Source organism: Neofelis nebulosa, chromosome 1 (genome assembly GCF_028018385.1).
Source record: "Neofelis nebulosa isolate mNeoNeb1 chromosome 1, mNeoNeb1.pri, whole genome shotgun sequence".
NCBI classification, from domain to species: domain Eukaryota; kingdom Metazoa; phylum Chordata; class Mammalia; order Carnivora; family Felidae; genus Neofelis; species Neofelis nebulosa.
Window position 1 is genome coordinate 142,841,415 of NC_080782.1, and position 16,020 is coordinate 142,857,434.

At 36.0% G+C, this 16,020-nt stretch overlaps 1 protein-coding gene across 6 annotated transcripts in view; it reads right to left on the bottom strand.

Annotated features, from left to right (window-relative positions):
* Positions 1–16,020, bottom strand: part of DMXL1 (Dmx like 1) — a 135,917-nt gene that overhangs the window by 69,950 nt on the left and 49,947 nt on the right. For all 6 annotated transcript variants that reach the window (XM_058738360.1, XM_058738350.1, XM_058738343.1 and 3 more), the window contains exons 11-20: positions 15,579–15,832; positions 14,783–15,467; positions 14,570–14,691; positions 11,034–11,123; positions 10,847–10,949; positions 8,283–8,402; positions 7,770–7,991; positions 3,958–5,643; positions 2,555–2,662; positions 481–650 (exon numbers count right to left, since the gene is read on the bottom strand). In XM_058738360.1, the coding sequence (XP_058594343.1) occupies positions 481–650; positions 2,555–2,662; positions 3,958–5,643; positions 7,770–7,991; positions 8,283–8,402; positions 10,847–10,949; positions 11,034–11,123; positions 14,570–14,691; positions 14,783–15,467; positions 15,579–15,832 (3,560 nt within the window). The remainder of the gene's footprint in view (positions 1–480; positions 651–2,554; positions 2,663–3,957; positions 5,644–7,769; positions 7,992–8,282; positions 8,403–10,846; positions 10,950–11,033; positions 11,124–14,569; positions 14,692–14,782; positions 15,468–15,578; positions 15,833–16,020) is intronic.

Sequence of the window (16,020 nt, forward strand, 5' to 3'; positions counted from 1 at the left end):
CCAACACACATTATTTCAATGACCAATGAATTAAGAAAATATGTGCACGAATGCATGGATGTTTATGTATACATACGCACACATATACACGTATTTTACACTTGAACGCATGCATTTTTTATAATTTCAAAAGTAATTCAGGGTGGTGGCCTCCAAAGACACGGAGAGGTGGGAACACATGGACAATGCTCTTCAGTACAAGCTCCTCAGTACTATTTTACTTTTCCAAGATGTATACACATCATTTTGTAAAAATCAGACACATACTAAGTAAATGTATCAACTACAATGGAAGAATTAGAATATAAACATTAAAATCCTGTATTAATGAGATATTTTGAAATATCATGGCTATTTCAAAGCATTTTACTGATTCACTTAAAAAATAGAAACAAGAAAGGGAGTAAGGAATGTTCTTTAAAGCAACACCTAAAATACATTAATTACTTCATTTTTCTACCACAATAAAATACAACTTACCTTTTCTATGCACTTGCGTAAGGTGCGGGTGTTCCGGACCCACCACCCCACGCCCATGGCTCTCAGTTCCGACCAGGTGGGATCATCTTTCTGCATGGCCGGCAGCATGCTCAGCAGTTCCTCCTCTGCTACCGAGTGAAATGCCCAGGCAAAATGACTAGTAGACAGGCCTGAATAAATGTCAAAAATAATGTTCATGGGAAATATAAATATGTTTATACAATGATTATCAGAAATGCGTGTGCCATATCTGTCATAATGAAGTCTCAACTCTTTATGGGACTCACAGAAGCACAATTAAGACTTTAGGGTTGGAGGAAATAGGTTTTTTCTTTCGTTGTTTCTCCTAACAACTCTATCACTTCACTATTTTTTATAATAAGCACATATTTTCTATGATTAAAACACCTATTTTTAAAAAAGGTAAGAAAAAATGTTTTATGGAAAATGCTATTTTTCTGATTATTTTTGCTCTCTAGCTATTACCCATGATCTTTCCTTAGAAAATGAGGAACATTTAACGTACTATTCTATGCTGGAATGACTGTTATTCACAGCTGATTCTCACTTTCCTTTGGTCAATGTTTGTTTTGTGGATTGAATAACATGGAATTAAAACAGCATCAAGTAGATAGGACACCTCTCTGAAAAGAACTTAACAGGGTAGACTCTGGAATCACAGATACAATAAACCCAGATCCATCCCTAACTATGTAACTGTGGACAAATTACTTCGACTCCTGATTGCTCAACTGCCTCATTTATAAAATGTGAATAATCACAGCACTACATTATTACATTGTTGTGAGGATTAAAATACCAGAGTTTAAGCATTTAGAATAGAATCTTAAAGCATTTGAAATATCAGAGTTAAGGCATTTAGAATAATAACTATTATTACCCCTTATCACCACATTAGTCAGACACTTTTTTATGCACACAGTATCATTTACATCAGCAATTCTCTTAACCTACTGGCCCCTACATTTGGGGCTTACTGTTCAGCTTCCATTTGGTCTCTTCACAGAGTTCATTTTCTTTGGTATTTCTGGGTGAAGTACATGCTTAATTATAAGATGTGGCTTTGAACATATATGGACTCAAAATTTTAATCTGATAGCAAATGCCAAGGAATCTGAAATGCCCACTATACTTTCTTTCCTTGGAAAGAAATACAGAAATTAAAAAAAAGAAAAACACCTATGCAGTAAATGGACTGCTATTCTGAACTGTTTTTAGATGTCTATTATCTCTCAACTAAGTTCAATAATATTTCACAAATAATTAAACGATTAGACTTAGAATTTTAGTACTTTTCCAAAGCTAAATACAAAATGAAGGGAAGGAGGGAGCAGAAAGACAGAAAGAAAGAAAAGAGAAAGCAAGAGACAGACAGACATCAATAAGAAGAGGCTAACCTCTGTCCCAATAACACTGTTTAACCCTGTAGCTCCAGTAATGCTGGAACCCAGCTGTACCTCTGAACTTCCTGGGCAATAAGCCAAGAAATACCCTGTTTTAAGTTACCTTAAACTTAAGTCAAATATTTCTGTTAATTTAAGGCCTAAGGTATATGAGAGTATCTGAAAGGTTAATAAACATCTGAAATACACATTAATATTAACAGTAGTTTTGGGGTGAGCGAATTTTCCCTTTCTATGTTCTATACTCTTTATGTAAGACAATTAAAAACTATTATTTCTGGAACAAAAATGTTACTCAAATTTTGGGTAGAAAACTGAACTTTGATAAATGTTAAATAGAGCAAAGAAGAAAATCTAAACAAGTTGAAGAGAATAAAACAGTATTAATTGGTCTTAAATGTATGACACATTTGAAAATGTAACACAGATTATTTAACTGCCCAATACCCATTTCTTCATTAAGTCTTTCCATCTACCAAAAAAATTCCAGTATTTTAAGCAAAGAAAATTAAATGGAAATAAATATTTTTACAAGTAAGTTAAGGACACTTAAAATGTGTCAAATTTGTCATTGTCATATCTGGGCAAAATGTTCTCAAGCCTCTCTACTTTAACGCTCTTTCCTTTTAATAGATTACTACCAAAATCACCTTGGTGAAGGAGCTGAGCTCGGTAAGCTGGAAGGGAAGTTGTAAGGAACGTATGAAGTCGAACAGCTAAAAGAAATTTTAACCCACATTCATCGAGAGTTTCTCCACCTATGAACAACAAAAACAATAACAAAGTATTTACTTTTTTGTATTTATAAGAAAACAATTTCATGACCAAACTTCAAGTAAATGTTAATAATTCTGGCATGTGGCATATGTCACAGCACCAAATACAGGAATAAAACATTCTGAAACCAACAAAAGTTACCGGTCTAATTATTATCTAATATTTCCTTTGTCTACACAAACAAACATCACAGACCAAAGTAGTACAGTTAAATATTCTGAAAAATATTAAAGGGAATTAATTGACTCGGGGTTAGCGATATTTTTCATAATTCAACCTCCTCCCAACCTCCTCTGATCTGATCTTGTTTAAATTAAAATGTAACTAAATTTTAAAATAGTTTAACCTTCAGTCTGCAATTCCATGTTGATTCAAGCCATAGGCCCATCCCAATAATCAACTGCTAACATAGGAAAAAATAGTTACGTATTTTCCTTTCAAACACAGTTCAAGGGGTGCATCCTACTGACCTATGCACAAGGCCAGACTTGTTAATTTCAAATCTTACTGAGATCTGATGGGAATTCTACCTTCCAATTTTTTTTTTTTTTTTGGTAACTCAGATTAAGAAGAAAAAAATGCTCTCTGGGTGAGGAAAAGACCTAATTTTATTATACTTATTTTTGTTATGCTAAGCAGGAGTATACATTACTACTAATTTTAAAGAACCTCAATATTTTAAAAACCCATGAACAGGGGCACCTGGCTGGCTCACTTGGTTAAGTATCCAGTTTATGGGTTTCTGCCCAAGTCAGGATCTCAAGGTCTGTGGGATTGAGCCCCGCGTCAGGCTCCACAATGATAGCATGGAGCATGCTTGGGACTCTCTCCCTCTCTCTCTCTCTCTGCCCCTCAACCTCTCTACATGCATGCAAACTCTCTTTTAAACTTAAAAAAAAAAAAAAAATTAACAGTGATTACAACAGGAGAAAAAGCAGAAAGCACCTTTTACTTTCAGGTATTTAAAGTGATTATTTAATAAGAAGGTTAACTTTTGCCAAACTCAAAAGGATTCGATTGGATCTTTAACATTATTAAGCAGACATCAGGCAAAAATAACTGGCATAGTGACTCTCTGCATACTCTCTCAAAGTACTATGATTTACGGAAAAATAGTATCTATTAAAGTTAAAACTATCATGAAGGTATAGTAATAATGATTTTAAAAACCGTCCTGGGCATAATTTTTATAAAAATTACTTAAGATTATTTTCTGCATAAGTAAGTAGAACGGTGACCAGCTGTTCTGCCACTCCTGTACCTAGTTTAGTTTTACCTTGGCTTCTGTCTCTGCTTTCTCCGATATCAGTGCTGGTAGTTGCGATTGTGTCTGCTAAGGCCATCAGAGACATCTGCTCCATCCGGCTGAGTCCTGGTAAACTAGAATGAAGTAAGTGGCCAGAGAGAACCTGAGCGTGCTCAGGACCAAAGTAAGTTGGACTGTATTGTGAAAGGTCGATAACCCTGGGCTTTGTGTTTTCTTCATCTGTCTCTAACACATGATTATCAGTCATTAAAGTCGGGATCTGAAAAAGCTCATCATAACTTTCTTTTGACAACTGGTTTGAGTTGTTTAAAGTACTTTGATTACTAGATTTCTCTAAAGACGCATAACAGCTATCGTCATCTGCTGCAAGTAAGGCATATAAAGGAAGCGGAGGGACAGAATCTATTTCTGTATAATCTGTATTTTCACTTTTGTTGAAAGCCTGGGGATCTCTGGTAGTGCTTCCACTAGCACTGATGGTGAGAGATCTAAGGCGACGCTCGTGGTTGGATTCGGCTTCATTCAGAGCCACAACCTCTCCAGCAATGCACTTGACAAGGTGCGACAAGATGGCCTTTGCTCTCCGAACTTTGCCAAGGTCCATGAGTTCTAAAAGCTGCAAAGGATGGTACTGAGGTAAAGTTGGGGAAAGAACATGAGCTGCTTCAAAAAGACCTGAATCTTCTGTGTCTACAGAAGGATCAAAGGCAGTTCTCTTTCCACAGATTTTCTGTGCAAGACTGGTCATGGATCGAGTCAGAGTTTTCTTTGGAGGATGTAATCCAGAACTTGATGAGTTACTCTGTTTTATTAAACTTATTATAGATGGAGTGCTCCCATTGTAGGACTCTGTGACAACGGATTCTTGTTTAGAAGATGGCTGCCACTGGGAATATACATGCATTTCACAGTCCATGCCTACCACCAGGATGCCATCCCGGACCCATGACAGAGAAACAGGAAAAGGTGGAGAGCCTTCTACTGAAGAAACCAAATCCATACTTCTTAATAGCACAAATTTAGAAAGAGGCACAGCTTTAGTGCTTTCCCAGAGAGGAAATGCGAGGCTTTCCTTACCAGCCTGTTCTTGTACCTTGCCAGCCAGGGGTCCATACATAAAAAGTTTTGATCCAATTCCTACAGTGAGGATATGAGAACCATCCTCTCTGGACATCCAATCTAAGTGAACTAAATGCTTTGTGTTGGATGTGATACTCTCTTTACTGGAGAAATACACCTCTTGCTTATTGTAAGCCACTAAGTTGCTATCAATACTAATGCCAGAATCTAACACTGTATTTAATTCGTCTAAATGAATTGTCTGTTCAAGGACCCAACAGGAACCTCCTGTAGACTCACATTCAAAAATGCTTACATGCATCAAGAAGTCCTGAGAAGACCTACTATTAGATGCAGGCTGCTTATAAGCTACTGCTAATCGATTTGTATGTGCACAGCTAACTTCTACAGGCCTACCAGGGACGGTTATACTACTATTGCTATGAAGTCCATCCTCAATAAGTAACGGCCATTCTTCCCAAATGTATACAAGATCCATTTTTCCATTCTTCAATGTGGCAGATTCTCCATCTGTTACTCTGCATCTCCAGAATCTTACTTTCTCATCCGAGCACGAAGTTGCCAATAAATAAGGAGCACTGCACACAGGATATATGGAAGAAGAACTCAGATGTCCTAAAACAAAAATGATCTATTAACAAAATGTCAAATTGGATAAGTATTTCTGTTTTCATGTACTAAAGGTTTTAGTCTTTGTACGAACTCCTGTTAACAACGTGACAGCCTATATTCAGTTTAAGAGTCAACAAGATCAGTAAAATGCTTTCAGTGACGTCAAAAAGGTATACATAAAGGGCAATATTACCAAAACTGAGAACTGGAAGAGAACTCTGAGGTGGTCTGCTTCATTTCCTACATTTAATAGGTAAGGACCTTTGACCAAATGTATGATGTATCTTACACTAAATCAAACACAAGCTAGAATGACACAGAGTTAGAAAACCTGAAATCTAATGCTGGTTTCTCAAGCCAGTAGTCTTTTCAACTCTGCTCATTTTATATATTAGTATGCATCTCATTTTAAAGATACAAATATATTTTTAAAACTGTGTCAACATTTCCTGGCTCCTTCTCTTTCATCTTTTTCAATACAATTTTGTAAGCAGCCCATGCTTACTGAAGTACTAGGTGAGCCCTCCGTAACTGATGTCTATGTGACATTACTGATGCTGAGAAGATTCTTAAGTGGGACAAAACATTTGCCATTCTTAATGTAATGACACACTCTTTTAATTTCCTAAACCACTGGCAAACTTCTTTTTCTTCAAGATGGTAGTGACTATTTTAGGTTCCTAGCCACAGGGTCTCTGATGCATTTATTCCACTCTAGGAGTCTAGAGCAAAAGCAGGTATACACAAAAGTAGACAAATACGAGTGGCTATGTTCAATCAAACTTATTTACAAAACAGGTAGGTAGCCCATAGTTTGCTAACCCAAGAACTAATTACAACATAGAAATGTTATATAAGATATCTATCATATTTTAAAAGCATTTTAACATAATTTTAATAAAGTTTTTTTTAAGTCCTCATGGAGGATAGCAGTGTTGTGAAAGGACACAATTAGCATTGTCCATTGGTATGTCTGAGCTGAGTAGAGAGTAGCTGACCTTAATAGTTTTGATATTAAAAAAAAAAATTAAGACTAGGAAAAACGCTTTTTCTCTATGCTATTTTTTGCCAAACAAAATGAATTTCTCCTTTTTCCCTAGAACTCCTACTCTTCTGCCAAACTCAACTTGGGCCAAAGTTAAATAAGAGGGCTGTTATTAGAAATATTTCTCTTAGATTTCCCATATTATTTTAATTGGAGTTCAGTAGTGAAGATCCAACTATTCTGGCTAAGGGAACAGTTCTTAAAATTGTGTCAATACAAACATCATTCTTTTTCAAACTTTTTCTTTGCATTAATGCTTCTTTCAGTAAAATATACAAAGAAACAAAATTACAAGTTATTAAAACAATGTTAATACCCCAGCTCCTAACTTCACCAATGAGAAAAGTATTTGATAATGGCATGGCAAATTGAAAAGCATTCAAAGTCATCAGTTCAAAAAATGACAGAGAAGTAGAAAAGACCAAATGCACACTGTGACTATGAAACTCAAAGAAGTGAGTAATAAAAGGTGATTTTGTCTTGGTTTTCCTGATACCCTAGAATTGTGGTTCTTCATCTATTGTATGAATTAGAATCACCTGGGACCCTTGTTGAAACAGCCTGGGAGGTGCACCAGCATTTGTGATTCAGTACACCTGGGAGGGTGTAGCCCAAGAATTTTTATTTCTAACAAGTTCCCAGATAATGCTGATGCTGCTGGTCTGGAGATCACATTTTGAGAACCACTGCTCTAGATTAAAGATGATAAATATTACGAGGAACGACCCACTCAAAATCCCTCAGAGCACACAGCTCCAGGCAGCCACGACCAACATTATCAAAGTTGGCAAATAAGGCACAAACTTGTTACTATCTCTGCCCTGGAAACGCTCAGTTTTTCTTCATAAAGACATCATGAAAATTTGTTTTGGAAATCACTACTTAATGCTACAACTCGCTGACAAATGTCAGACAACTGAAAACATAATGAGAACCTAAGTTTTCAGTTTAAGGTAAAGAGAGTGTTTCCATTTCTGCTTCCATGTGCATTTAAGAACAGGTAGCTATGCCTCTTTTTAAATACCTTACTGAATATTCATAGATTACAAAATTTGAGTAGTCCCTTTTTACAAACTTTACAAACCTGCTGATGGCTTAACACTTATTATCTCAACTCCTTCTGGCAAATTCAATTCTTGGCTATAAACCATTTCTGAAGACAGAGTTAACTTGCTGGTACTCTGGAGATTTGCTCTGCAAGCCTGATACTTCTGTGAAAAAGGAGACAGGATCTTCTCTGGAGAAGACGAATAATGTTCTTCTGGTTGCCAAACTGCTTCAGATATTTTTGTATCTACTTTTTCATCTATAAAACATAAGAAAAGAACCAAAAACCAGGGGGAAAGGGGGAATCCCTGTAAGTATTAAAATTACTACATTTTATAATCCAAAAGCCTTATAAAAGATTTTAAAACATACTAATATGATTTTTTACAATAAGAAAATGAGAGAATCAGTTTGCTTTTTCAATTAATTGAATAAACTACAGTTACCTTCACTCAATAAGAATAGCTTTAAAAAATATGCAGTGAACTATCTAACCACATATAATTTGTTAATTTAAGCCTAAAGTTCAAAAAAAATTAAAAAGACTCACCTAATGAGACAGGAATGGACTTTAAATGTAAATTCCACATGTGTAACAATGATTGGTTGTCTTGGGTGCACTCTATTACAATTAGGTAGAATTTCTCAGAAAATCCATTAGGTGAGCTGCCTGTTGGTATTAATAATTTTCACCATTAACGTGGATAAATGAGACAACTTATTAAATACACCAAGTTAAAATAAGTGAATTAAAAAAAAATTAAAACCTTACCTAAAATTCTACATAGAAAGTAACATTATAGAGTGCAATCAACTTTTTTACCACATGAATTTCTATCAACTTGAAATTTTAACAATTATATGTATGCTATGCTTAAATTTCATCTTTGAATTGACAGGCTTAAAAAATCACATATCACAGTCATCACTGTCACATCATTCACATAGGTTACACTATAATAAGGAAATTTCTGAACAGAGACGATGTGACACATACTTTAAATGAACACATAATGGGGTGCCTGGGTGGCTCAGTCAGTTAAGCATCAGACTTCGGCTCAAGTCATGATCTCACAGTTCCTAGATTCCAGACCTGCCAGGCTCTGTACTAACAGCTGGGAGCCTGCAGCCTGCTTCAGATTCTGTGTCTCCCTCTCTCTCTGCCCCTCCCCTGCCTGTGCTCTGTCTCGCTCTCTCTCAAAATCAAATAAACATTAAAAAAAATTGTTTTAATGACCACTACTACCATGATTAAAATTGTGTTGCCAAACACAATTCAAAGTAAATAACTTCCATAATGGAATGATCTATTAATGATGTTTAAGAACCAAACCAAAAAAAAGTATTTAATTATTCATCATATTATTTAAGAAAATTTTTCTTGGTCAAAACTCCATGATTTAAGCAGGGCATAAGCTGCTCAAAATAAACCAAAAAACTGCAACTAAAATATAAAATCAGTGACTCATTATTAACTGAAATAAAATGGACCTGGTTTAATGATAAATTTTATCCAAGTCTTCTTGGTTACAAGCTGATCTTCATTATGTACAAAATTATGTAAAGAAAAATTATAGAAACTATTTAAAACCATACAGCATATAAAAATCAGGAAAAAAAAACCACACACAAATCATATTGTGTTACAAGACTAAATGAAAAGGTAACTTTGGTAACGTGTTCCAGGTGAGTTAGGCATTTAAAGCACAAGAATTAAGGGGAGGGAAAGGATAAGGGATAATAACTAAAGACAAAAGATCAGAGATCGATCTATTTCTGATAATTTTACTAACAAGAAAGAATGTCCTATTAATGAAAGTATCTGTGAAATATTTCTTCTCTTCTTAACATTATAGCAAAATAAGATGAACATTTTGGGTGTTTTCTAGAAAACTGCAATAATGAAGATAATAGCTTTTGAGTAAAAGTAAGAATTCCCCGAATATTTTAAGAAAAACTAGAAAAAAGACTTAAAGAGAAAAAAAAAAGTTTAAAATTAAAGACTCATAGAAAAGAAAATGCTGGAATAGATTATGATCACAACAAACTCAACCTTAAGCATAAGAGAGTAATTTCTTTTAAAAACCTTAAAGAGATTTGGATCATTACAATATTAATATTATTAATATTTTAATATATGAAAGGAATTATAAAGAACATTTTGTTGATATAAATAACCCTTTATCTTGTACCTGACATCTTTATTTACCAATTTTAGTATCTTTCTATCCTTATATTCAGAACTTACCAAAGCACTGTGTTGTTGCACAGTTCATGAATTCTCAGAGAAAATGACAGACTAAGTGAAAACAGTGGTAAGAAATTAGATATTTGACATAATGGTGCAAAACTCAAAAGAAAAGGAAAATGGAAAAAGGTACAATTAAGAAATAATGCACAAGAGGAGTAAGACAAATAATCAGGAACAAATATAAAATGAAAAGAATATTACTTGAGGCTTAATAATGGACTTTTAAAAGCAACAGGCACAAAAAACCAAAACCAACCAACAAACAAAAAACCTGGAAAACAAAAGCAGCAGGCACAAGCTGTATGTATGGTTCATGTGCAAGGAAAGTCATTTCTGAGTTTGGTTTGGCTCCGTACGTGAAACTGATGACCAAGAAATTTTAGTTTCATTTTGTTCTGTTTTCCTTTATGAAAAGTAACAGTTAATTCTGTGTAGGAGTTTAATATAATTTTTTAAAATGTTTAACTTGAAAGTATTAAGACACTTAGTCTTTATAATTTGAAGTTTTAAGCTACTGCTTTAAAATTTTTTGTTTTAATGTTTATTTTTGAGGGAAAGGGGCAGAGAGAGAAGGAGACAGGGAATCCAAAGCAGGCTCTGCGCTTTTTTAATGCAAAGTCCAATGTGGCGCTTGAACTCACCACCATGAGATCATGACCCGAGCCAAAGAAGGACGCTCAACCGACTGAGCCACCCAAGCGCCCCAAAATACTGGTATTTATATGCTAAATAATATCAGAAACCTACATAGGAAAATTTTAAGTTCACATAGATGGTATGAAATACTATATCAACTTATCTTCATTAACTGCTTAATATACTCTAGATAATATTTCTCACTACATAAAAAAATTATTCTTTACCTGCATCAGACAATATTCTGTCTTTTCCCAGACTTTTCTTCTCGAGGTTATTCAAAATGAAATCTTCTTGAAAAACATGAAGAAGCTGGGTTTTTCTGCCTTGCTGAATGTAAATAAATACCAACATATATAAGTTGACATATGTGTTATTTACCTAATGCTAAGTGGCCAGAAAAATAATACTTACAAGTTTGGTAATGGGATCTAATGCGATAATGCATCCTGGCCTGGCTGTTGACTGCTGACTTACTATGTTAAACACTTCACCAACATATTTCTGTTTAAAAAAAAAAAAAATGGATATCTCCTTTATTAAACAATTAAAAAATAATTAACATGAAATTTCAGGCATAGTAGAGAAATAAGTTCAAGTGGGGCTAAATAAGTCCCTAAGTTGCTCTCATCATAAACATTCTGGGACTTTACCTTACCTAATTATGTTGGAATGAATAAGAATTATGGCTCAGTTGGTACAGAGAAAAACAAAAGCAGTGTGTGGTGACTGCTAGGGGAAAGAATATTTCACATCTATAAATATGAAGGACTGACTTCAATCTCATGGAAATATTCTAAGAATCAATGCTTTTCAGGCATTAATTTAAAATTTTTTTTTTTTTTTTTTACCGTTCATATATTACTGAGAGACCGAGAGAGACAGAGCCTGAGCATGGGAGGGGCAAAGAGAGAGGAGACACAGAATCCGAAGCAGGCTCCAGGCTCTGAGCTGTCAGAACAGAGCCCGGCACGGGGTTCGAACTCATAAACCGGGAGATCATGACCTGAGCTGAAGTTGGACGCTTAACCAACTGAGCCACCCAGGTGTCCCTTCGGGGATTAATTTTGAGGTAAGAAAGATGGAGTTAAAGAAACAAGCTGATATATTATGCCTATATGCTGATTTCTCAAGCTACTTATGTCCTGACTACTCTAGTCAAGGTCACATTGTTAAATTTGATCTTCAACACACTTAATCTATGAGCAGCATTTGATTCTGGTTGATCACTCCCTTTTTTTTTTTTTTTTTTAAATTTTTTTTTTCAACGTTTTTTATTTATTTTTGGGACAGAGAGAGACAGAGCATGAACGGGGGAGGGGCAGAGAGAGAGGGAGACACAGAATCGGAAACAGGCTCCGGGCTCCGAGCCATCAGCCCAGAGCCTGACGCGGGGCTCAAACTCACGGACCGCGAGATCGTGACCTGGCTGAAGTCGGACGCTTAACCGACTGCGCCACCCAGGCGCCCCTATCACTCCCTTCTTGAACTGTCTTCACTCGGCTTCCACTATACACCACATTTACCCCACTTTCAACAATGGCATGCTCCAGGGTTCAATCCTATCACTTCTCCTTTTCTTCAGTGATCTCATTCAGCTCCATGCTTTTAAATTTATATTCTGACAACTACTCATTTTATATCTTCAGACCGGGCTTCCCTCTAAACTACAGACTAGCTTACTAGGTCTCCTAGGTGTCAAACAGTCATCTCAACATTAACATGTCCAACACCAGGCTCTCAAAAATCCATGCTCTTCAAAATCTACTTATACATTCTTCTCAACTCAAGGTCATTCTATTCTTCCTTGTGCTCACACACAAATGTGGGGCATCATCCTCTTTTGCTCATACAAGCCCGAATCCAGTTCAATCTTGCCTATTTGATGTTCAAACCACATCCAGATTTGTCCAATTCTTTTTTTTAAAATATAATTTCTTGTCAAATTGGTTTCCATACAACACCCAGTGCTCATCCCAACAACTGCCCTCTTCCCTGCCCATCACCCACTTTCACCTCCCCTGCACCCCCCAACAACCCTCAGTTTGTTCTCAGAATTTAAGAGTCTCTTACGGTTTGCCTCCCTCTCTCTCTGTAACTTTATTTTTCCCCCTTCCCCTCCCCCCTGGTCTTCTGTTGAGTTTCTCAGGATCCACATATGAGTGAAAACATATGGTATCTGTCTTTCTTTGCCTGGCTTATTTCACTTAGCATAATACCCTCCAGTTGTTGCAAATGGCCAGATTTCATTCCTTCTCATTGCCAAGTAGTATTCCTTTGTATACATAAACCACATCTTCTTTATCCATTCGTCAGGTGATGGACATTTAGGCTTTTTCCATAATTTGGTTATTGTTGAAAGTGCTGTTATAAACATTGAGGTACATGTGCCCCTATGCATCAGCACTTCTGTATCTTTGGGTAGATTCCTAGCAGTGCTATTGCTGGGTCATAGGGTAGTTCTACTTTTAATTTTTTGAGGAACCTCCACACTGTTAAGATTTGTCCAAATCTTACCATCTTTATCACTACCACTTGCTACCATTACAAGCCCCTTTGAGACTGTCTCTTGGACTACTATAAAGATTCTTGGATTGGCCTTTCTGATTCCACTTCTGCTCCTATGTCTAATCTATACAACAGCAAGAGAAATCCTTTCAAAACCTAAGTAAGATCATATCAATCTGTCAGTGGTTTCCATGTTCTTCAGATTAAAAGCCAAAGTTACCAAAATGGGCCATACAGCCCATTGTATGATCTGGCCAGGCTGATTTTCCAACTTTATCCCTGACTACGTTCCACCTCACTTACTCAGCTCCAGTCACAATATCCTCCTTGCTGCTCCTGTACATACTAAACATGCTCTGACCTCAGCATCTTTGCACTAGCTGTTCCTCTTCCTAACATACTCTTTCTCTAAATATTCACATAGCTAGCTCCTTCACCTCCATTAGATCCTTTCTCAAACGGTACCTTCTCTGTAAGGCTTACCCTGACCAGCCCTTTATTTGGCATTCTCCACTACTTCTGCGACATGGTTTCTCTCCACAGTATTTATTAATATATTTTTACCTTTTTTCCTATAGCCCTTCACTAGAATGTAAGCTCAGATTTTTGTCTGCTCTCTTCACATCTAAATTCCTAGCATTTAAATAATACCTGAAAAATAGAAGGCCCTCAATAAATATGCGTGTTTCTCCTATAACACTCTTGTATGTGTTTTGAAAAACCCTGCATTCTGGAAAACCACACATTAAAAATAACTTAGGAAAAAAACAGGATTGGAGGAGACCAGTGACGCTATGCAATTATATAACTAGAACATTAACAAAAACCTTAACTGGTAGCTGAGGAGATGGCTTGAATTCCCTGAATAATAAGCTCAGTGAGGTTGAAGGTTACCTCAGGGTTCATTTAAAAACACCAAACCCAAGAGTGGAAATGCTGGCTTGCTGGTGGGTTGCTATTAGCTGTGTAGAGGAAGAAGCACCACCTATCATAAGACAAAGGCTTTGTGATGAGTTGAAAGGACAATAACTGAACTGCAACGAAGTTGAGAGCTTTTTTCTTTCGTGGTTTAAGATTAAAATTCTACTGCTGCTACTCCAGCTCCCAGTGTCTTGAAAACACTACAGGTGAATCAACAGAACTTCCACATTTATCCTGCCAATCATCCTCATTCACTTCTGAGCAAAGAAGCATTAGAGAAACACATATTGTAGGAAACCAGACTTTACTTTTGGAATGAATAAAAGAAATGGTTTCTTTTTAAAGAAGCTAAGAATCACTATAATGGTACCTTACAAATGTGAAAAAAATGAAATAACTAGAAAATATACATCTATTTACTACAAATTGTATGTCACAATTCTAGAACATGCCCAATAAATATAAATTACTTATCTAAAAACATCATACTATACACTTAATTTTAAAAGGCATTTACTTACAGAAATTTCAGGATTGGAAAGCTCATATAGAAGTTTCTTGGCATCAATAACAGCTTCATATAATCTCAGATACTGCCCATCGCTTGCTACAAAGCATGCACTAGGAGAGTTGCAGTATGCACCTAGAAAGTATTTACGGACACTTACAATTTAACCCTTAAATAATAATGTCAGAAAAATCTAAATCTCTTCAATAAGAATTAGAAAGCTCACCTAGACAGTAGCTGGGTATAAGAGTGGGCAGCCACGCCACATTGGAAAATGCAGAAACATGTAGAGAATTAATCCGGGCCAGTTCAGAAACACCTCCAGAAAAAGACAATGGCCCAACGGGATCAACCCTCCAAAGAATAAGCTCACTATAAACTGCATTGGGATCCTGAAATGTCACATCAATGCTGCTTTTATTCTGTTGTGCCAAAGAACATTCTTCAATATTTACGGGATCATGAGGTTGCTTTTGGTTATCGACATCCGGTGTCCTTAGTGCATTATGGTGTGACGTCGTCAGCAGTAATGGTAATACTGAATGGCAAGCTAAATCGTTAAGATGAAACCGATGACCACAATATCTGGACTTATGAGAAATACTGAGAACTGTAGAAAAAGCAGATTCTTCAGCAAAACTGACCAGCCACTGATTCAGAGAGCCATCAGCATGCTTTGAGATCATCATAACATTAGGGGTAAAAATACTTAATTTTAAACTATTAGTTGATTTACTGTGACCAGAGGAGATTAGCATTGATGTGGACCGAGTGAGACTAGAAGGTTTTTGTTTTCCTTGCTGAATAGCCAAGTCAACGTTCTTGGTGCAGGCATACATCACTATGCTTTTACAGAGAGAGTTTGCATCACCTGTGGGGAAAGCTACAGGAATTCTGGAAACAAAGGACACCTAGAATTAAGAAAGCAAGCATTAGAACATATGAAATAATAAAAAGAGGTATTACAAAACAGTACCCACATTTAACAAGAAGTAGCTCTCCAGAGATTGTAATAATAGTACCTGGACTTGACGAAACATACCAGGCTGGTATTCGTCCAGCCAATCCACATGCCAAACCAGCAAAGAACCATCCATGGGATGAATACTGAATAGCATGTCTGCATTTTTACTCCATTCAGACAGAAGTACTTCAATCTGATGATCAATGGCAGCAGAGGGTAATGGTACAAAACTTGAATTTGGTACCATTTTATCACTGCCCAATTCTTTTTTTTCATGATTTGCTTTCAGATCATCAACACCATCATCCATTTCTATGAGCAAAAGAATTCATGACCCAGTAAATACAATTAAGCTATTACTATAAATTAAGAAACACCTTTGTAAATACATTCAAGATTAAAAACATAACAGCTTTCCTATAAAAAAGAAAGTGGCTCCTTTTTAAAAATAACTTCGCTCCAGGAATATAAGACCATTAGAGTTAACTCTAGAGGGCCTA